Source organism: Callospermophilus lateralis, chromosome 2 (assembly GCF_048772815.1).
Source record: "Callospermophilus lateralis isolate mCalLat2 chromosome 2, mCalLat2.hap1, whole genome shotgun sequence".
In the NCBI taxonomy this organism is placed as follows: Eukaryota; Metazoa; Chordata; class Mammalia; order Rodentia; family Sciuridae; genus Callospermophilus; species Callospermophilus lateralis.
In genome coordinates, this window is record NC_135306.1 from 2,112,105 (window position 1) to 2,134,636 (window position 22,532).

Here is a 22,532-nt window from a genome sequence, read left to right on the forward strand (position 1 = left end):
CCTCTGTATGGCTGCTTCAAAATATTTGTAGTTTAGAAGTGTGAGTACAATGTGTCTTGGCACGAGTCGCTCTGGGTTCTTCCTACTTGGAGTTTACTTTATCTTAAAATTGGTGGGTTTATACCATCAGCTATGCGTGGGTGGGGCTCAGCCATCCTGCTGCCAGGTTTTCTGTCTGCTGTTCAGGTGGGTGGATGCTGCTGACCTCAGGTTCAGTGATTGTGTCTTCTGTCATCACCGTCCTGCAGTTGAATCCTTCCAGTGAGTTTTTAAATGTCTGTTACTATATTTTTTATTTCTATGTTTGATGCTTTTAAAAAATTTCTTTCTGTGTTGAAATTTTCTAATTTTGTTTCAGAATTTGTTATATCTTGTAGAATCATTATAGTTGCTTTAAAATTCTCATCAGATAATTACTGCATTTGAATCATCTTGGGGTTTGGGTCAGTTGATCATCTTCTCTTACTAATTTGGTTTTCAGTTATTTCCTGGAGACTTTGGCTGTTGTGTTAGAAGATTTTGGGTTCTTAGGCTTCTTTTATTTTAGCAGCAGTGCCCTGTTGAGGTTTGCTTGCAGCCGTGGCCTCCTTTTGTGGGCTGTGGTCCAGCGTGGCACCGTCTCCAAGCCTTGTGCTATTTCAGTCTGCTCCCACTGGGCCCTTCTAGTGTGGCTGAGGGCAGGAGGAGCTTTGTGGGACTCACTGTGGTTTTCGGTCCTGCCTCTAGTAATAGAGCACGTTTCCCAAGCATTGGTTATGGGGTGGTTTCCTTTGTGGTTCCCTTTGTGGGAGCATGGGGGGAGGCCCCTCATGACTGTCAGGGAAAGAGAATATCTTCTTGGCCACGTGCTTATGGTGGGACACCACTTGCTGGGTTCCCCTGGCACAGGTGACTCTGGCTTTGGGGAGGGGTGTTTTAGGCCTGATAGGGAGGAAGAGCAGGTCTGGCTGGTTTTCTATCGTGCCATCTCTTGCTAGGGTCCCTTGGCTGCTTATTTTTATAGGGGCCTTCTATTAATCCCCTGCCCCTTTGAGTCTGGGCCGGGATGAGCTGCCCGCTGCCAGGTTTGCTCTACCGGGAGTCAGGAGACACCAGGACTGGCCCATGCTGGCTGGGGGTGAGGTGTCCCTCTCTAGGCCTGTGCCCCAACCAGCATCCCCCTCTTGCCTTTGAACTATTCTGGGGTTTGTAGCTGTTCTCTGTGCAGAGGAGGAGGCAGAGATCAGCCTGCTCTCCTGGTCTGATCAGAAACCCCTTCTAGCTGCTTTAAAAAGCATCTCTCTTGGGTCCATCAGCATCTCTGTGCTGTCTTTCATGTGTGGGTTTCTTTTTTTAGTCCTGCTGGCATTTTGTAGTGCTTCTTGAAGATGTGGTTTTGTGAATTTTTCAAGTACCAGGACATTCTCATCCAGTATCTGTTAAAGTGCTGCTTCTGCTCGTGACTTTCTTTTCCTGGCCTCCAGGTGCAGTTCTGCAGCACCGACAGGTCTGTCGTCCATCTCTTGGTCGTCTTTTCTACTTCTTTGTCTCGTTGTTTTCCACTTACCTTTATCTCATTCTGAACTTATCAACAATCCATTGCATAAAACCAAACCCCTGCTCTAGAATTTCTAGTTTGTCCTTTCTCTAACTTGTCAGGGTCTTTTTCCTTCTTTTTGAAAATAGCCTTTCCACTTTTCTGCTAAAATTCCTTCCTGTCTTTTCCCTTCCACTGTCTTAAACACAGTACTTTAGAGTTGTGGCTGATGGCTCACACTGTGGCTCCTGAGGTCCTGTTTCTTCCTTGTGAATTCTGTGTTGTTGTTGTTGTTTTTTCAATTTTTTTTAAAGTTGTGGAATTTTAATTTGTTGCTCTTCTTTTTGTTTCAATCTGCTCCCACTGGGCCCTTCTCTGCTGAGAACTTCAGTTTCCCACTGACTTTAAGAGTTTTGCTTGTCCCTTCTAGAACTGGCCATGGTCTTAGATAGCCCCACCATCTGGGCCCTCTTGAAGCTGGGGCCTGTCAGTTGCCTTTTTCCTTGAGGACTGGTCATGTTTTCTCAGTTCTTTGTATGCTGGGTGTTTATGGGCTGTGTCCTGGATGTTTTGATCACCATGGGGTGAGGTTCTTTGCTGGGTACTGTTCATCTCCTGTGGTGAATGTGGATCTTCTTCCTTTGCAGCTGGGTAGCAGTAACCTACTAGGGTCAGACTCCGAATCTGCCTGGCCACATGGGCAGACATTCAAGGATCAGTCCCCTCTCAAGGCCTTTGTGGTGCCTTTGGGTCCATCCTAGGCATACAGCTCAAGAGCCGGCCCATAATGGCCCAGCTCCTACACGTGGTTGGGACCCACCACACTCTGTGGCTCCCGGTGACCCCTGTACCTTACCCTCTGGCTAGAAAGGCAGTTTTGGCTGCTGTGAGGAGGTTGACAGACACAGGGTGGGAGAGAAAAGGGAAACACCCCACTCTCCAGCTTTAGGGGTTCCTCTCCTGGGGAGGCCCAGAGGGCAGGTTTCTCTTGGGATTCACTGGTCCCATCGCAGTCCTGTGGCTGGGTACCCTCAGGTCCACAGTGGCTACCCTCCCCACGGTGCCTGCTGTTGTCCGCTTTGCAGAGCCCTCAGAGGCTTTGGTTGTAGGCCATGGGGAGAGGCTGCACTACTCAAGTCTGTCCACTGTGGGGCACCGCCTCTGTTGCCCCTTGCTGCTGCTGCCTTTGCTCACCCTGTCTTGTCATTTTGCCCACCTACTTATTTTTCTTTGGGCACTAAACATTGTATTTGGAAGTGTGGAAATAATCTGAGGCCCAAGGTGGCATCCTCCTGCAGGGGGCATTGAGACCTGCTTGCAGCTGTCACGCCCTCCCACCTCAGGAGGCTCCAGAGCTGGCCCGGGTCCTTGGCTCCGTTCCCAGCCCAAAGTGTGTGGGTGGTTCCACCAGGCAGGCCCATGGGTCCCAACTTTGTCCCTAGAAGTGAGCTAGGTGCTGGAAGTGTGGCTGCACTTTCCTGCCACCTCTTCTAGGAAAGAAGAGGGAAACCAGGAGAGAGCGCAAGTGTCTCAGGTGAAATGGCCTCCGCCTTGGCTCTCAGGACTCTGGTTCCCCTGGATGTGGCTGGGTTGACACAGCCTCGAGCAGGGGTTATGGTCACGCTGCTCTCTGCTTGCTGGCCAGAATCCTGGAAGTGGACCTCCCACGTGGTCTAAGGGACTCCTGTGCTCGGGTGCCACGGCTAGCTCTTACTTCCCTGTGTTCCGACGGGTTACTTGGCTGTGTCTCAGTCTCAGGGGTGACTGTGATACATGTAGGATGGCCCTGTCCTCCTGGAAGAGCTGTCCCTGCACTGTGGCCATGAGGCCTGATGAGGGTGGCAGGTGGTTGTGCATGGTGAGCCCTCTGCTCAGGTTGGTCCCCTGTGTCGGGAGGATCTGGTGTCTGGGGATGCTGAGCTGGCCCCAAGGGGAAGCCAGGCCTTGCTGGGGAAGGTGGAAGGCTGTGCGAGTTCCTGCCCATCTTTCTGTTCCCCGGCACCTGGCTTTTGGTTTCCCTTACAGGCTTCTCTGTCCCCAGAGTTTTGTGTTTTGTGTTAGTGTTGTTTATCTCAGGGGTTGCCCTTACTGTGGGAAGCATATTCAGATGCTTTCTCTAAAGCCTTTGTAGGGCAGTTCCGCTGTCCAGCTTCTACTGATAAGTGTTTCTTTTGGGGGCTTTGGGTTTCCCTGCTTGTTCTTTCTTCCTTGCGTTATTGTGGGTGACGTGTGGATGTCTGAGAGATTCTGCTTTGCAGCTCTGGGCTTATTAGAAAGCTGGGAGAGGCTGGTCTTGCTGCTTTAGCAGTTGGCCCACCGGGTTGTTGGCTGCAGCTCACTGTGTACCCTGTGGTCCTGCTGGGTGGTCGTGGAGTGCCAGTGTGAAACCCAGACTGTTGGTGTAGCTCTTGGAGTTGCTGTATGGCTGCATTGGATTTCACATGCGGCCACTTGGGGTGTCCAGGACCTCATATACAGATCCAAATGCTCTTGCATGCCCACTCTGAATGTGAGGAGTTCCCCAGGGCTCATGTGAGAGATAACGTAAGAACATTGTGAGGTGAGATGATTGGGTTATGAGAGCCTTAACCCAGTCAGTGCATTAATACCCTGGCAGGGATTAACTGGGTGGAAACTGTAGGCAGGCGGGGGGTGTTGCTGGAGAAGGCGGGACCACAGCTGCCTCCTGGTGTCCAGCCCATCCTTCACTTTGCACCAGGAAGACAAGCAGGTGTTAAGTAACTCTTTTTCCTTCAGCTTCCCCAGCCCCTGACCCAACCTGACCTAGTCCATTCCCTTGCTGTGTGCCCTGAGTGCCTCAGCCTGCCCGTTCCCTGACAGCCCACAGAGAGGGCAGGCGTGTAGCAGGTGCTCAGTTAAGAGTCTATGAACAGGACTGGGGCTTGGCTCGGTGGGACAGCACTCGCCTAGCACTTGTGAGGTCCTAGGCTTGATTCTTAGCACCACATAGAAATAAACATAATAAAGGCATTCTATCCACATACAACTAAAAAAAAAAAAAAAAAGTCTATGAACAAGTTAATGAAGCACTGAGTTTGAGTTCCCTAAACTTACCAGGCAAGGAACATTTTTCCTTTCGCCTGGAAGTTTGGCCACCTGCACAGCTCACCCCTGCCCCCTCAGTGCTGGGCTGTCTGCTGACCCCTCCCTGTGTGCTCCCTCTGCACCTGGGAAGTTGCCTGCTGACTTTGGCATCTTCTTCAGCATCAGCCCACTGTAGTGTCTCTTGCCCCCTCCTGGCTTCCCAGCATTTTTGTACCTTCCTGGCTCATAGAGGTGCTTGCTAATTGTTGAGTGAATAAATAGTTCTGACAATCTGCATTACTGGATTACAGAAGAAATGAAAAGCAAATGAAAAATAGAAAGAGATTGAAGGCATCTATGAAGCTGTTTGAAATAGCTGCTCCCTGGTAAACGTCAAGGACATCAGGTCTGTGCACATCAGTTCTTAAGGGACCAACAGCTCAGCATGAAGGCAGTCACTGCCCCACTGGACCAGGGAGTGTGGCTCCTTACTGAGTGGGGCTGTAGTGGCCCTGTGGCACACACTGAGGAGTCCATGGGTCTGGAGCCATTATTCCAGCGTGAGCACCACTGTCCCCTGACTCTCCCCTTGTGAACCTGAAGCATCCGGGGATGTCTTACAGTGTTCATATCCATACGGGATTCGAAGAGCCGCTGGTGTGAACCCCTCCTTGCTGACTGGCCCAGCGAAGCATCGCTGTGGGGCCGATGGGCCAGAAGAGCCGCTACTCAGACCTGCCTTGCCAGCCCCTGCCTTCCTGTGGGCATCTTCACCAGGTTGGGGCTTTAGTTCAGTCTTTGCTTGCCCACCCATGCTTGCACAGGACCAGGACCCTGTAGGGTCCTCATGAGTTGTGGCGGCTCCTGCCCTTCTAGAGAGAAGCCCATAGTTCAGGTCAGAGGGAGGATGGTGTTGGTCAGCTGATGGGGCTCAAGGCGCCCTAGGCCCCATGTGGAAATATCACATAGGCACTCAAGGTGGTGGCCACAGCCAGAAGGTACAACTGAGGTCACCCCACAGCTGTGGTCTTTGAAGCTTTGAGGCTAAATGCGCTCTTCTCAGACATGAGGTAGGACATAGCCTTGCAGTCTTGGGCGACTGAGGCAGCAGTGAGGTAGAAGGAGAGCAGAGGGAAGGTGAGGTGACCTATAGCCTTCCCTGGCAGCATGAACTTCTGAAACTGTCGTCGAACCTGGGGCTCCTGCCTGGTGCCCTTCCCAGTTTCTGCTCTGCAGGCTACCTGTCCCTGGGCACCACACTTTCCCCCCAGGACATATTGCTCCCATGTGTGGGTGCCCTTGCCTTCTTTTGTCCCTGCTCCCATCTCTGGGGCAGGGCTTTCCTGGACTGCTTAGTGAAGCACAGCAAGCCAAAGGCCCTTCTACGGTGCTGCATGCTGGAGCCTGGTCCTTCTATCATTCATGTGGTCTGTTTTGTTCAGACCAGGTGACTTCAAACTAGGTGGCTTTCCAGGGTAGTCCGCGAGTGTGAGGTTGGCCCTGGTGACACTCAAGCTTAGCAGAACCACTGTAGCCTTCCAGAGTTGGAGCTGACGCCCTGTCCACCCTCAGGGCTGCTGTGGTCACTAAGTATCTCAGTGCTTTAAAATTAGAGTGCCATGTGAATGCTGGCTGGCCACACTCAGAAAGAAGAAACTGAGAGCCAGGAGTTGAGACTGGGGCTGCGATGAGGATCCACAGACCCATGTTAAGTGGCCTGGGTCTCAGAAAACAGCACCCATGAGAAACAAAAGGAGACAGGAACAGAGGGAGAGAGGGGCCTTTGAAAAAGGATCTGCTCTGCTCTGCTCTGCTCAGGCAGGGCCTGACTCAGGAAGCATGAGCCTCCCTGGTACGTTCCTGATTTCAACACTGGCCTTCCTTGGGAATGGTGGCTTTTTCTAAACACTTGTGGAGGTGTGGACAGTTCAGAAGTGCTGCAGCCTGCACCGTCTCAGACTTAGTGGGTTAAGTTTGTGGGACTCGGTGCTTTCAGATTGACTGTAGAGACCTCCCTCTGTGGGACAGCTGCTGACCTCTTGCAGGTGAGTCTAGGAGCAAGCTGGGAGGTATATAGGGCAGAACTGTGGTGATGGTGATGCACTTACCTGGCACATGTGCGTTTGGCTCCCTGCTTCAGAGTTGGTTTTGCCTCTGGTGACCTTGGGCATGTTGTTCCTCTCTGTGCCTGGGTTTTCTTAGCTGGATGCAGGAACAGGGTCATATTGGGTGGAGTCACAGTGGTGATTCTGTAGTGTGGTCTGCTAATCTACACAGCTGAGAAGAGCCTGGCTGCCACTGCCCCTTTGTGGCTCCAGTGGCTCAGGTGCCCCTGTGGTTGTGATGTCAGAAAGAGGACCTGCTGAACTGCCTCCCAGAGCCCTCCCTGGGCCCCAACCGGCTGATCCTGGTTTCCCCTGGCCCCATAGACACCTCCAGACGCATGCGCTGTGGTGTGCCATGGATGCAGAGCAGCCCCATGGTGGCGGGCCATTGTGTAGAGCATGCGCTGCTGCGTTCCTCGCAGGGTGGAGCTGTGTACATGTTGGCATGGAGAGGAGGAAACTGTTGAGTCTAAGACTTTGCCTGGCGGCAGCCTTCTAGAGTGCTGGCTTGGCAGCACCTTGCCCCCTGTGCACACTCGCCCTGCTGGCAGGCGTGCCCTGTGTGCACCTCACTCACGGTGCTCTTTCTTTGCCCTAGACAACATCCCTGAGGACCTCAGAGACCCCTTCTACATTGACCAGTATGAGCAGGAGCACATTAAGCCACCTGTTATCAAGCTGCTCCTGTCCAGTGAGCTGTACTGCCGTGTCTGCAGCCTCATCCTGAAGGGGGACCAGGCAGCCACCTTGCAAGGACACCAGTCTGTCATCCAGGCTCTGTCCCGAAAGGGCATCTATGTGATGGAGAGTGACGACACCCCTGTGACAGATGCAGACCTGGGCCACGCGCCCATAAAGATGGTGAGTGTCTGTAGTGGGCACACCCTGTCCTCTGCAGTTGGCCGCTGGGCGAGGCATGGTGCCCTGCGAACAGGCATACAAGAGGCGAGGCTGGCACATGGGCAGTGGTAGCTCTTAGTGGCTCGTGTCTTTTCACATGTGTAGACCCTCTGGCAGCGGGAAGGAGCGGGCTTGTGAACAGAGGCACTTAGGCCACTGTAGTGGCCCACATGTCCTTGTGGAGGCCTTCCTGTTAGGTGGCTATGTGTCTGTCCTGTGGGTCTTCTAGTGCCAGTGCCAGTGGGCATGCCCCTCTCCTCTGAGCAGGCCCTGTCCACGGCCCCCCTGTTGCCTGTCCTGTTCCAGCGCCTGTTGGTACCCTGCATTTCCCCTTTCGGGCACATCATGGCATTCTGTATTCTGTGGTCTTTCTCACTGGAAGGGTGCCTATTGTAGGTGAAGAGAAGGTTCTTGGTGCCCTGTGAGAAGGCATGCTGTGTGCATGGGCTTGGGGTGGCAGCTGGAGGCATGTGTTGGCATGGGCCTGGGCAGCCTCTTCTCACAGCTTTCCCACATGGGGCTGTACTAGGCAGTACTCCACCTGCCAGGGAAGCTCATGGGCTGCTGGGGCTAAGGAGATGAGGGGCTGGAACCCACCCAGCCCAGGTGCTGGCCTTGCTTGAGAAGGGATGCTCTGCTTCCTGACCACCCTGAGGCTGGCGGGCCAGAGCCCAGGTGTGATGCAGTGAGGGGCATGTGCACTGAAGTGAGCGTCTCTTCCCACGGGGAGGATGGAAAAGGGCTATCTGGGTGGGCTCCCATGTGGAACCTGGTGGGAGGGGAGTACTGACTGCGGCCTCTGCCCCAGAGTGCCCACATGGCCATGGTGGACGCCCTGATGATGGCCTACACCGTGGAGATGATCAGCATCGAGAAGGTGGTGGCCAGCGTCAAGCGCTTCTCTACATTCAGCGCCTCGAAAGAACTTCCCTATGACCTCGAGGATGCCATGGTGTTCTGGATCAACAAGGTGAGTGCCTGCTGGGCCCTCCTTCCCTGAGAGCACATACTGACTCTCAAGCAGGGACCTGGCTGCTGGGTCTTATCATTTGGGACTACTGGATGCTGTGACCAGCAAGGTGTCTACAATAGTTTAAAAACAGAACAGGCCTTTCTCCTGGGCATCCAGAGTGAGCAAGATGAGTGGTCTTTGAAAATGCAGTACATGGGTATGGTTGAAACAAATGAATGGATCCTCATTTTATCTTTGGCACCTGTGTGTAGCTCAGTTTTAGAAAACATTGATTCTTAGGAGGCACATGGTGTCTTGTTAAATATTGTTTTTCCCTTTTACATTTAAAAGCTTTTTTTTTTTTTTTTTGGTACCAGGGATTGAACCCAGGGGCACTTAACCACTGAGCTACATCCTCAGCCCTTTTTTGTTTTTTTTTTTTGAGACAGGGTCTCCCTAAGTTGCTGAGGCTGGCTTTGAACTTGTGATCCTTCTGCTTTAGCCTCCCAGGCCACTGGGATTACAGATGTGTGCCACCGTGCCCAGCTTCCTCACATTTAGAAATTTACAGTGCAGTTTTTATATAATACACATGAAGAGCTTTCATCTTTAGTATGTGTACTTATTCATGAGTTTACCTTCCCAAAGTCTGTGGTTTGTAAGCATCCTTATTTGTAAACGGTGTTTGAGAGGGCATCAGGAGTCAAAGGAGTCAAGGTTGTGTAGCCCCATGTGAAGTTACCTCAGCGTGCTTGAAGATGTGACCCTGTGAGACCTTTTAAATTCTTTGCTTATAAGGTGTGTGCGTGTGCAAAAGCTGGACTAGTGGCTCCCTTTGCCGGCTCCCCTCAAACTACTATGACAAGCAGATTGGTGTCAGGAATTGGGAAAGGCTTGTGCTGGGACTTCTGCTCAGATAGTCACCTTGTTCTTGAATTGATTTGTGTTCCAGATGAGAGTTTGGGGGATCAGGTGGGTTGTCCGGCTCCCTTACACCTGTGATCTTGTGGCAGGGGAAGGTGAGTGCTGCTGTCTTTGCTGGGTCTCACTTTGGAGCCTCTGGGCCTAGTTTGGACCTGGATGCTGGTTAGCGCCATCTCTGCCTGTAAGGGCGCCTGTGGAGGTGAGCACCATGTCTCATGTGAGGCCGGTGCCAGGGGAAGGTGCTGTAGGAACTTGGTTAAAAATGGGATTAGAAACTGAGCTTCAGGACATTTCTGAAACCCTAGTAGGATCTTCCTGTGGGCAAATATTCAGTTTTTGACTTACTATAAAATAAATGATATGGTTTTTACAGAAAATTCAGAAACTATGAATGGGTGAAAGGACAAACGTAACTGATGCATGATCTTACCATGTGAAAATGGTTGACATTCTGATGGTCCTTACAGTTTTTGTTTATGTGGGTTACATGTAGACTTGGAGACACAGTTGGACCTTATCTAAGCACATCCCAGGTAAGTCAAGGTTGGGTCAGTGAGGGCAGCAGGCATCTCCCTGCCACCCGGCTGACCCCCGCTGATGGAGGCTGTCTCTCTTCTCTGCACTGCCTCTTGGACAGTCTCCAGCATCTCCTCAGACCATGTTTCAGCAAGGGAATGGTTGTAGTGCAAGTGTTCATTTTTAATGGCTTCTGCTTGTCTTGCCAGATCCGACCTTTGAAGGCTGTGTGTTTTTATCATGCCATTAGTCTTTCTGGGTGTCCTGTCTCCCAATTCTTCCATAAATTGGATGTCATTAATAAATACTTGCCCCTTTGAAAGGTGACTCTCCCCACAGGATAAAGCCTGTGTTCCTTTGGGGAGGAGCACATTCCTCCCTCCCTGTTTGGTCAGCTTTCTCCAGTGTTTGCCATGTGTTTATACACGGTTTTCTGAGGTTCCTGCCCCTGTTGCCCGTGGACATGGCAGATGTTTACAAGTTCATATCCATGTGTTCCAGAGGCCACATGGTCCCTATGGGTTTTTCTGTCTTCTATATCCCTTTTTTTGTTTATTTTGGTTCTGTGGGTTGAACCAGGGGTGCTTAACTACTGAGCCACATCCCCAGCCCTTTTTATTTGTGTTTTGCAACAAGGTCTCACCAAGTTGCTGAGGCTGGTCTTGAACTTGCCATCCTCCTACCTCAGCCTCTTGAGTCACTGGGATTACAGGCATGTGCCACTACACCCAGCTTGTTTTTTTTTTTTTTTTTTTTTTTTGTTCTTAATACAGGATCTTGCCATATGGCTCAGGCTAGGTTTAAGCAGTCCTCCTGCCTCAGCTTCCTGAGTTGCTGAGGCCACTGGTCTACACCCCATGCCTGACTATGATGATGTATTTTTTTAAAAAAAAATTTGCAGATGTCACACCATATGCATTTCTTATTTTCTTTGAGCTAGATCTTGGTATACTGCTCAGGCTGGCCTTGAACTCCTGGGTTCAAGCAATCCTTCTGCCTCAGCCTCCTGAGCAGCTGGGATCACAGGTACATACCATTGCATCTGGCTTCCTCCTGGCTTGTCCCCAGTGGACACAGCTACTGACCTGGATTGTGCTACGATGCTCGCAGCTCCTGTGGCCTCTGTCCCCGGCCCCTTCTCCTGGATCAGACTTGAGGTTGAGTGGCGGGGTGTTCCCTTCTTACCCCAAGTGCTGTTTCTTGTCTATTATCATGGCCTCTTCTTTCCCAACCCGGTGTGGCTGGCTGCTTCCTTGGCATATCCAGAGGAGCTTAGGCTCACCTTACCAGGCTGTGCCTGGTGTGGCTGTGGTGCGCTGGGGGCCTTGTGTGTTCTCCCACTCTCGGTTCCTGGGCTTCCTCTCAACCGGGGTCCTCTGCTGCCACCAGTGTGCAGACTGCACACACCTCCCAGTGTTTTCAGGTGGGACTCCCTGGTCAGTAAGTTGGAGCATCCTTCAGCCTTCCGCATGTGCACTGCCCTTCTGGGGTCCTCTCCCAAGCGCACCTCCGAGGCCTCCCAGTCTTTAGCAGCTTCAAGGCCTGTCTAGTGAGCCGAGATCCTTTTCTTGTGGCATCCCTCTGGGACCCCGTCCTGCCCCCACTGAGATGGTGGCAGCCTAGGCTGTCTGCATGTCTGCCATCTTGGACTTGCCTTTGCCTCCTCTTGGCCTGAACCTTGGTTCCTTGCATACCCTGTGTACCTCTGAGACACTACCTTTCGGCCCGGCACCTGGGGGTGCTGTGTAGCTGTCCAGCTGTCCTTTATCTGGGACTGCAGCAGCCAAGCCGTCCTTGTGGGTTCCTGAAACATCTCTGTGGTGGTTAGGTATTTGGGTTCTCTTTTTTCCTGGGTTTTCCAAGGTTTCACCAAGGTCTGCCTTCCAGAGGTTCTTTTTAGTTTTTCTTGATGGCCAGGCCATTGCTTTCTTTTTCTGTTTTGAAAAAATGCCTTACTGAGGTATAACTTGTATATAACAAATGAATGTGTTTCTTTGCGTTTTGACAAGTGACAGTAACCTTTTTTTTTTTTTTTTTTTTTTTTTTGATGGTGCTGGGGATAGAACTCTGCCTCACACATGCTAGACAAGCTCTACCACTGAACTAAATCCCCAGCCCTTTTAAAAAAATTTTATTTGAGACAGGGTCAGGCCAAGTTGCCCAGGCTGGCTTGAACTTGTGATCCTCTTGCCTCAGCCTCCCAAGCATCTGGCATTGCAGTGTGGCCATCATGTTGGCTGACCGTTTAATAGCCACTAGGATGGAGGCTGTGTTCTGCCACCTGTGGAACCCTGCTTTGTGCTCCTGTGCAGCTGACCCCCAGGCACTGCCGATCTGCTTTCTTCATGGGGATTTGTTTTGATAAAGTGTTTTGCGCTGTGTGATCATCCTGGGTCTAGCCTCTTTGATTGAGCATCCATCAGCAGTTTGTTGTTTTTGTGCTTGGAATTCTGTTATATAAATGCACCATGATTTATCATCCCCTGCTGATGGGCACTTGAATTGTTGCTGATGTTTATTTATTTTTTGGTACTGGGGATTGAACTCAGGGGCACTCAGCAACTGAGCTGCTAAGCACTTCACCATTGCTGAGGCTGGCTTTGAACTTGCAATCCTCCTGTCTCAGCCTCCTGAGCTGCTGGGATTACAGACCTGCGCCACCATGCCCAGCTGATGTTGTCTATTTTGATATAGGTTCTAGGAGTCTGTTTGGCGCACATCTCTGTGTGCTGATGTGTTTTCATGCGTTCAAGTAAATGTTTAGATCACATGATACGTGTATGTAACTTAAATATAGCAGTATATTTGAACCATAGTTTAGAAGCAGCTATCTGAACGCTTTCCAGAGTGGCTGTGTCCTTTAAACTCCACTGGCAAGACAGAGTTTCAGTGGCCGTGCTGTTGAGCCCATGCTTGGTGCAGTCTTCACTTCAGCTGTGGAGTGAGGTTCTCCTGAGGTGGGTTCTCCTGTGCTTTCCTGTGTGTGTACCTGGGAGAGATGTCTGTGCTTTTTTATCAGGTGCCTTTTCAGGTATTCTACCCTTATTTACTTTACCTTTACTTTATTTTTTCCAGTACTGGGGATTGGACCCAGGGCACTCTACCACTGAGCCACACCCTTACCCTTTTTTATTGTATTTTGAGACAGGGCCTCACTGTGTTGCTCAGGCCAGGCTGGAACTGTGGTCCTCCTGCCTTGGCCTCCTGAGTTGCTAGGATCACAGGTGTGCATCACTCGTTTTCACTCGTTTTAATTGACTATTTGTCTTATTATCAAGTTGTGATAATTTGGAACACTGTATGTACTGGGAATCCAGTGCCTTCTCAGTCTGGTCTACTCCCAGTCTGGTCTCCTCCCTCCCTCCCCCCTCCCTCCTCCTGTGTGGTACTGGGGATCAAGCCTCGTCCTGCATTGCAGTATACCCCAGTCCTCCTCACCTTTTTCTTAGTTGGTCTGTTGAAAAGCACAGGCTCCTGAGCCCTGGCAGCCCACATTGCAGTGCTTCTATCTTAGAAATCTCTGCCTATCCCCGCTGGCTGTGCCATAGTCTCAGTTCTTGTGCTGGCATCCCTGACCCCTTCTGAGTTCATTCACTGTGCATGAGGGTGTGAGGTTTCTGGCTCCTGTGCAGAGGCAGTTCTGAGGCCTCTCTGGAGGGCATCTTCCATTCTCCTTTGCTTCACGGTGGTGGCTGTGGGAAAACCAGCGAGTCTGTGTTGGATGCTTATATCTTTTCCACGAATCTGTGTGACTTAATTTCCTGGCCGCGGCAGACAGTCTATGGTTGATCCAGACTGTGGCAGTACTTGTAAGTCTGTGGTGAGATAATGTAGGTCTTTGAACTATGCCCTTTTGTTAAACAATAATCGTTCTAGCTGTTCTAGGTCTGCACATTCACATCAGCTTGGCATTTCCCACAAAGGGTATTTGCTGGGATTTGGAGTGGGAAGGTATTAAATCTAGAGCAGTTATCAGTGTTGCCAGTGCTGAGGCTCACAGTCTGTCAGCATGCCCTATTTGAGCATGGCTGTAGATTTTCAGGGTGGCATCTTGTATAGAGTTTCTGAATTTGTCCCTGGACTTTAGTTTTGATGTCTTTGGTTGTGTCCTAAGCAGTGGCACACAATTTTATCTCCCTAATTTTATCCCCTAGTTAAATAGAAGAGCAAATTAAATACTTAAAGGTATTTAGATTTTCTATTCAATTTGAATAGAAAAGGTTTAGATTTTGTTAAGAAATTTTAGGTCAGTTTTGGTAAGAAATGTGTCAGTTTTAAGTAAGTAGTTGGATTTGTCGGCATAAAGTTCTTTTTTTTCCTCTAGTGCTGGCAACCAAAGCCAGGGCTGCGGGCATGCTGGGCACACACCCTACCCCTGAGCTTCCTTCCAGGCCCATACATTTCACTTTTTATCCTTTTAATGTCTCTGCAGTCTGTGGTGCTGTCCCATCTTAGTTTCCTGATCCTGGTGATTTGTTCCTTCAGTTGTTCTGGTTTATCAGCATTATTAGTCTAAAATATCTGCTTGTCATTTTTATTGGGTTTCCTCTATCATTTTGTCCATTTTCTTCGTTAGTTTTTGTTTTTTCCATTTTTTTCTTTAATTTGCTCTTCTTTATTTTCCCTATTCCTTTTGTCTTAGTTTTGGGTTGGCACATCGGAACGGTATGTGTTTGTTGGGTGGGCTGGTGCTGTAGTCCAGGTGGCCGGCACCTAACACGTTGGGCCCAGGTGGTGAGCGTGCCCCTCCTCACGTAGGCCCTCTATGATGAGCGTGCACCTGTCTACAGGGACTTGGAAACGGGCAGTGAAGTCCTGATGTGAGTGGTCAGCTGAACCCAGTCATCCAGCCCTTCCTCCATGCCCATGTGAGCGTTCAGAGCTATTGACTCTTCCATGCAGCGCTTTTGCTGTGTCTTATGTGTTTTTATGTATTATATTATTTTTAGTTTCACTGGTGAATTCTTGTTTTATTGGTGGGTTATCTGGAAGGCTTTTGCCTAATCTTGAATATTTGGAGGGGTTCCAGACATCTTTTTGTGTCTTTGATTTCTAGTTTAACCCTGTGGCCTGAGAATGTGTACTGTGTGTCTCACTCTGAATGGGGAAGTCTGTTCTGATGCATGGGTGTCAGCCCCTGGGTTGGTGTGGGGGTTGTGTCTGCTGCAGTCTTGGTGGCTGTCTGTCTCCTGGGCCTGTCATCTGGTCACTTGGAGAGGAGAGGAGTGTGAAGCCTCCCCTGGAGCCTGATTTGCTTCCTGCTTCAGTTCTGCCAGGTTTTGTTTTTTTTAGTATTTTCAGTCTGTTACTGGGTTCACACATTTTAGTCTTTTTATTTTTATTTATTTATTTATTTGTTTTGGTACCAGGGATTGAACCCAGGGTGTTTTACCACTGAGCCACATCCCCAGCCCTTTTTTTAAATTTTGAGATAGGGCTTCACTAAGTTACTGAGCCTGGCTTTGAACATGTAATCCTTGTGCCACAGCTTCAAGAAATGTCCCTTTTATCACCAGTGATGTCTTTGTCCCAACAGTCTCCTTCTCGGCATGTCAGGTGGCCTTTTCCCTCTCCCTGGCTGGTCTCTTCCTAGATGTTCCTTGTGTGCCCATAGCTGGCTTTGCCCTCTCACCTGAGGATGTGCTTCTTCGTGCAGTGTTCAGACCAGTCACATTGACCCTGATCAGTGCAGGCTTACTGTCCTGTCTGGCTTCTTTGTCTCGCCTTGAGCTGAGGAGCTGTACCATCGAGCTGCTTCCCAGGGCTTGCCGGGTTGCCTCCACCTTGTGCTCCCCTGCCTCAGCCTCCTGGGAAGCTGGGATGGCAGTGGCCCACAGGGCCTGGCTGGGCTGAGTATTTTCAGCACTCCGTGACACCTCCTGTGTTTCTTAGATTGCTTCTTTGTGGCACTCTGCATTTTCAGATGGCCGTGGCTGCTGCAAGCACCATCTACTCCAGGACAGAGAAGGACGCTGTCCCTGGGGCTTTGGGGCTGCTGTCACCCTTCATTTCACAGCAGCCCTGATTGGTCATGCAGTTCTGCTCTCAGTTACCTTTTAAAGCAGTTAGTATTGAGAATAAAAGTCTTCAATGTTTGCTTATGTATTTTTCAGTTTTTGTTCTTTTTTGTATTGACCAAAATTTTCAAACTGGTGGATGGCCCCTTTACGCTCTTAATCCTTTAAGATTATTTCGGGCCTTAAAGAGCTTTTTAAGAAAAGTTCGATCTGTTAGTATTTTCCATATTAGGAATTAAAAAAAGAAAAAATTTTAAATAATTTTAAGTCCTTAATTTTTTTAAATTTATTTTTTAATTGTGGTTGGACACAATACCTTTATTTCACTTATTTATTTTTATGTGGTGCTGAGAATTGAACCTAGGGTCTTGCATGTGCGAGGCAAGTGCTCTGCCGCTGAGCCCCAGCCTCAGCCCAGAAAATTTAAAACATTTAAAAATGGTAAACATAATTCATTTTATGTTAACATAAATGATGCTTTTTTAAAGTGAGAATAATTGTATTTTCCTAAGGAAAACATTTGAAAGTAGCGATATCTTATATCTTCAGTATGTGGCTTGCTAAAAGACAACTGGATTCTCCTATTTTCTTTTGCATTTAATTGATTATAATATGTTGTATTTCATTGAAGTTTATAAGGAGAACCTGGCTTCACATAGATGCTGCAACAGAGAAGAGGGTATTTCTGTTATCTTCTTGGACGTGTGTGCACCTCTGCCTTCAATATCACACCAAAGCTTGACAGCAGCAGCTTCCCGAAGATGAATCGTAATGGAGCCTTAGAAACCCATCTGCCAAAAGGACACACATGCACTGAGCTCACCATTTTAGGGTGTATAGTCGAATGTGTGGCATGTTTAGAGGTGTGGGGCCAGCCCACTGAGTCAGCAGCGGAGCACCTCACATGCCTGGAGGGAGCCCTGCCTGTCAGCCTCACTGCCCAGACCTGGCAGCCCCTAGCTGCTTCTGCCTGGGCATGTGTAGAAGGAATCATGCAGTGAGTGGTCTCTTGAGTCTTCCTTCTGCCCCGTTCCTGTTTCCAAGGCTCACCTGTGCTGTGGCATGTGCCATTTCCCACTGGCCACCTCTGAAGGTTCAGTTTCCCCATCCTTGCTAGCACTTGTTATTTTCTTTTCTTTCTTTTTTTTTTAAATTTTTTTTGTAGTTGTACACAATAATTTTATTTTAGTTATTTATTTATTTTTATGTGGTGCTGAGGATCGAACCCAGGGCTTTGCACATGCAAGGTGGGTGCTCTACCACTGAGCCATAACCACAGCCCCTTTTGTTTTTTAAATAGCTTTCCTAGAGGGCATGAGGCAGTCGCTCCTTGTAGCTTTGTAATTAATGTCATGGGGCCTCTTCGAGTGGGCCTCTGGTCTTCTGGTCTTTTGTGGCCTTCGGATCCTGGCCCAGTGGTGAGCTTTCTGCCCTGTTCAGCCCCAGTCTTTGTCTTCCTTGCACTCTTCCTTGGTCTTGGAACCAACTCATCCATGGTTTCGGAACACGGTGTCTGTCCTGTGGAGTGCTGTTTAACCCAAAGTAGATCTCCTAGATGTCACCTTTTGTGGGCGCCATCTAGCTTTGGGTTGTAGAAACAAACGTTCCAAAATTTTAGTTTTTGTTTGAGATTTGTTATTTTATCCAAGCAACAGACTCTGGCAGACGCTTTGATGACAGACATCCTCCATTCCACATCTAGCAGTTGGTGGCTTGACACTGTGTCTGACAGACTTGCAGGGCCTGGGTCACCAGGCACTTTGATTGCCACATAGCAGAGGAGCCGTGGGCCTGTTCCCTATGTGTTCACTAGGATGTAAAGACATTACACTGAAGAGCGCATTGAGCTTCAGTAAACCCACCAGTGTTTACTGCTCCCAAGAGGATTGTAGGTAAAATAGGGCAGTTAGTGGGGTAGAGTCCAGTGACAGCCAGTGCCATTTCCCTAGTTGTATGGAGGGCTGGCAGTTCTCCGCCTTGGTTCTGCACCATCAGTGCCAATGTTGGCGCTGTGAGAAGGTTCAACTCATCCTGGCATTTGGTGGGTGTAGTTCTGACCTTGTGCAGACCCTGGATGTGTTTGCCCCGCGTCAGCTGCCTGAGTGTCCATGTTTCTGTGTCGCTTTCTCCTCCTATGCATAGGTCCTGTGGCACTCTTACTGGTGGTTCTCTCCTGTTCAGAGAGAACTGCTGTTGGCTATGGAATCCTAGGCCGGCATTCTTTCCCCAGGATGAGAGGTGGTTCCTGCTGCTGGAGTATACCTTGGTGTGGGTGAAACTGGGTGACCGTCCTTGCCCAGTTCTGCCTTTGGAAGGCAGTTTTCTGTTCACAGCTCCAGGCCCCAGACAAGGATGGAGGCGCTGGCCTCTCATTCCCACCCTCCACCCCTCTGGCTCAGTTCCCAGGGCCCAGCTTGCCCATCACCCTTCTTGCTGAACTCTCTTCTATCTCCTTTGCCTTGTGGGTTTCCAGCTTTTAAATTTTCCTGGTCTGTGTGGTTTGACAGGGTTCAGAAATACAGACAGATGTTTAATTTGCCAGATTTAGTCTCCTCCTTGGTGATTTTTTGTAAATAACAATTATATTTTCCTTTACGTGACCATTTCTTCGGAATTTTGAAATTAATTTCCACTTTAAGTAGGAGGATATGCTTTTGTATTTGTTTCCTTTTTGCAGTACTGGGGATGTAACCCAGAGCTGCGCATGTGCTAGGCAAGTCTCTACCAAGAGCTGTGTCCCCAGCCACCCCTGCCTTTTACTTCACTTTGAGATAGGGCCTGGCTAAGCCACCCAGGCTGGCCCGGAGCCTGTGAGCTCCTGCCCCATGCCTGGCTGCCTGGTACTTTGTACAGTGGTTCTCTTTTTCAAAGATTGAGCATTTATCTCAGGTTTGTCTGTCTTGATTAGATATAGTCCTGTTTATAAGACTGAGATTTGTCTTTTTTCTGCTTTCTAATCCATGTTTTCTTTACATGTTATCGACTCTCCCTGTGTCCTTCCCTTAGCTCTCAGAGCAGCTTCTTTCTCATTGCTGTGGTTTGCAGGAGTAGCGTGTGCTCCGGTCTGGGGATGACATAGCCCTGCGCCTTCTGCTTACAGCTTGGACCACACCCCTAGCGTGGGTGCACGTTTTTCCCTTCTCATCTCATCTGTGCAGTTGGGGGAGGAGAGAGTACGCATGTCTCTAGTTTTTAATGGTGTATAGCTCAGCTTTTAGCGTGAAATTTGCTGAGAGTTGTTTCCTGGTGGTTAGGGCAGGTGGGACCTATGCCCAGTAAGGCCAGCCTGTCCTGAGCACACCTGCCGAAGGTGTTGGCAGTGTGTGCTGAAGGATAGCCTTGCGCTGGCGCCAGGAGGCATGTGAGTCTCCTTGCCAAGGCTGGCTGACATTATTATCCATGGCCAGCCTTGGGTCACGTGAAACCCCTCCATCTCTGTGTCTGTGTCATGGGGCTCTTTGGGAGGGAAGATGGAGGTTCAGGTACCAGGGATGTAGAAGCCTCCTTCTTAACACATTCTTCTTCTACTTTAGGTAAATCTTAAAATGAGAGAAATAACAGAGAAGGAAGTTAAATTAAAACAGCAATTACTGGAAAGTCCAGCTCATCAAAAGGTAAAGAGCAAATTTAATTTCTCTGGAATGCACTGTTATTGTTAATCCTAGTTTTAAAGAATTTGACCTGCAGCTACTACTTGCTTATTCTTGTAACTCACCAAAAATGAAGCCAGCCTCTTGGATTCTCCCAGCAGCCTTGTTCTCAGTGCCTTGGTGAGGGCTGACCATGGGCGATTTGTCTCCCTTCCACCCATCCCTGGAAAGGGGTCGTGGTGCTTTGCCTGCAGGAGGGTGCAGGTGCACTGGGTGCGGGTGGGGGAGCTCTGAGTCAGGAGTGTAGGCTTACCTGGGAGTTAACTTCTGAACATCAGCAAAGGAGGAGAGACCGCCCAGTGCCAGCGGTGCCTCTGTAGATCCCCGAGGTGGCCCCTGGGGTACAGTGGGACTGGTGGCTGTCTGGGAAGCCTGGTACCAGGTATCAGGTGGCAATGTGTGTGTTGAAGAATGGTGCAGATGGGCGTTTCACACGATCTGGGCATTAGTCTCTTACCCTGGCGTCATTTTCTCTTCTGCCAAGCACCTGTGTGGTGAGTCTGCCTCAGTTAGGTGTGTGCACGATGCCACCAGCCTGTGCCATCTCCCCATGGAGAGCCAGGTCCTGCCTCCCCTCATGGCTTCCTCTCCCCACGACCAGCATTACACATGGGCTGCGGCCAGGCGCCTCCCTGGTCTGGCTTGTGGGCACCGTACCTCCTTGGCCCTCAGACGTGTGCATGTGTGGACACAGACCAGGTGCTCCCCACTTGGAGTGGACTTTTTGCCTTGGTGCCCAGCCCTTCCCAAGCGCCAAGGCATTCTTTGCAAAGGTAGCAAGGGTGTGTCACCGTCCCCTTGAACCGCCTGGGCGATGTGGTGTGCTGAGGTCCTGTCCAGCGGAAAGCTTTGACTCACTGAGGCTGTCCCACCTCTGCCGGGTGGGTGCCGTGTGAGCGCGCCTGCTGCCCGTGGACCTGCTCTGCTGACGCTCCTCTCACCTTCCTTCCTGCTTCCTGAGCAGTCTCCCTCCAAGTGGTATTGGAAGTTAGTGCCCGTAAGTGCCCCAGCCTCAGCTGCCACTGAGAGCATCCTGTTGCCATCACGCGCTTCCATAGAGCTGCTCGCACCCAGAACTGTTCTGTTTTTGTTTGTTTGTTGATTTAAATGTCCACAGGGGGTGGTTCCACTCTGTAGTGAGCAGGGTGGCAGTGTGGCACTTTGGAGCCCAGCTATGCTTCTCCCAGTCTCAGTGGCTTCTGTAGGTGGACAGTGTAGTGTGACTGATACAATGTGTCCCTTCCTGATAGACACAGAGGTGGATGATGGCCCACTGGCCGTGTTGCTTTTCATAGGTCACACATCCTTCCGATATTCCCTTGTCTGATGGGGCTCAAATGTGACATTATTATCCATGGCCAGCCTTGGGTCACGTGAAACCCCTCCATCTCTGTGTCTGTGTCATGGGGCTCTCTGGGAGGGAAGATGGAGGTTCAGGTACCAGGGATGTAGAAGCCTCCTTCTTAACACATTCTTCTTCTGCTTTAGGTAAATCTTAAAATGAGAGAAATAAGTGTGCCTGCGCTGGGTTGTCTGCTTGGGATGGTGGCTCACTTGCAGGGTGCAGGTGGACGGCAGAGAGGGCTTTTCCAGTATTTCTGTTTCTCTGTTGTCCTCCTTGTGCCCTTCTCCCTGGGCCTTTGTGGAGTGGGCAGAGAGGTGTGCCTGTATTCCCAGGCAACGATCTGAGTTAGGTCAGCACAGATGCGGGCTCCTGGAGTTGGGTGACTTTTCACGTGAGAGGAAGAAACCAGTCACCTTGTGGAGTAGGAGTCAGTGATCCAGCTGAGGGCCGCCTGGTGGCCTACTCTGCAGAGGAGCCAACCTGCTGCCTGCCCTTGTCGGTGCTGTGGCACTGGGTGGAGCCTGCCCCTGAACTTCTGGACACACAGCTTTCTTAGTTGGCCTCTCTGAGCCCCTTCGGCTGCCTGTGTGCTATAGCTTCATTATTTGGCCCAGATTATCTTGGGCCTCCCTAAGTGGGGGACCTTGCTGCTCTCTGGAGGTGTTAAAGAGGAGGGAGAGGAAATCACCCTATAGAGGCCTGCATCTCTCTCAGCCTGATCCAGAATTGGTTTAGGCGTGGACTCACATGGAGCTGTCCCACGGGGAGTGCCGCCTCCGATGAGTTTTGTGGAAACAGGAACACGTGACCAAGAGCAGTGACCCTGGAGGTTTTCCTTAGTGGAGAGCTTAGGACCATCCTCCCTGATGTTGGTGGGTGGCAGCAAGGAGAGGTTGGGTGAGGATGGGCAGGAGGAAGGTTTGCCTTAGTACGGGCAGCCTGAGGTTTGCAGAGCCGGGTCTGCACGGCTGCAGCGGGAGACAGTGCGCCGCCCGCTTTCACCCATGCCTCCATCTGTAATCGAGAATCCATCTGCTTTGCTGCATGCTGTGCCCACTGCGTGTGTGCTGCCTTGGAAGCCTGGCCTGGAGCATGCCATTGCACACTGCATGCTGGAACCCGCGGACTTTGCACGTGTGGTACAGTATGAGGCGGGTGCCTGTGGGAGCAAGTGCTGGGGGCTCCGAGAAACAAGTTAGAGTGTGTGCTGGCCATTCCATGGACATAAAACAAGCCTTACCACTAAATTTAGAAGAACTTCAGGAGCTTAGGACATTTTATGCTTGGGACAAGTACTGATTGATACTCTACACAATATACTTACCAAGATATCAACTCGAAATTTCTAGATTGCCGAGACAATTCTCCAAGTTGGACTCATCTGCAGAACTCTCAGAAATCCACAGTCCTTATTGTAGACAGCTGGGTTTCTTCCTCTAGTTCTCCCTCTGGAGAAAATGTGGCCAGCTGGAAATGCTGTGCATTAACGCTGCACTGGGCTGCCGACACAGGAGACGTGAGTGCATTGCAGGCCCTTTTACTGACCGGCCATGCTCAGCAGA

The 22,532-nt window shown here is 50.2% G+C and overlaps 1 protein-coding gene across 3 annotated transcripts in view; it reads left to right on the forward strand.

The window, feature by feature from the left end:
• The window catches only part of Camsap1 (calmodulin regulated spectrin associated protein 1), a 59,235-nt gene that overhangs the window by 11,036 nt on the left and 25,667 nt on the right, over positions 1-22,532 (forward strand). Inside the window, exons 2-5 of one of the 3 annotated variants that reach the window (XM_076845108.2) lie at positions 7,265-7,527; positions 8,375-8,536; positions 19,509-19,589; positions 20,590-20,622. In XM_076845108.2, coding sequence (XP_076701223.2) covers positions 7,265-7,527; positions 8,375-8,536; positions 19,509-19,589; positions 20,590-20,622 — 539 coding nt within the window. Of the gene's footprint in view, positions 1-7,264; positions 7,528-8,374; positions 8,537-9,485; positions 9,538-19,508; positions 19,590-20,589; positions 20,623-22,532 lie in introns of those variants that run through there. The other 2 variants (XM_076845106.2, XM_076845107.2) reach the window with 2 other exon arrangements.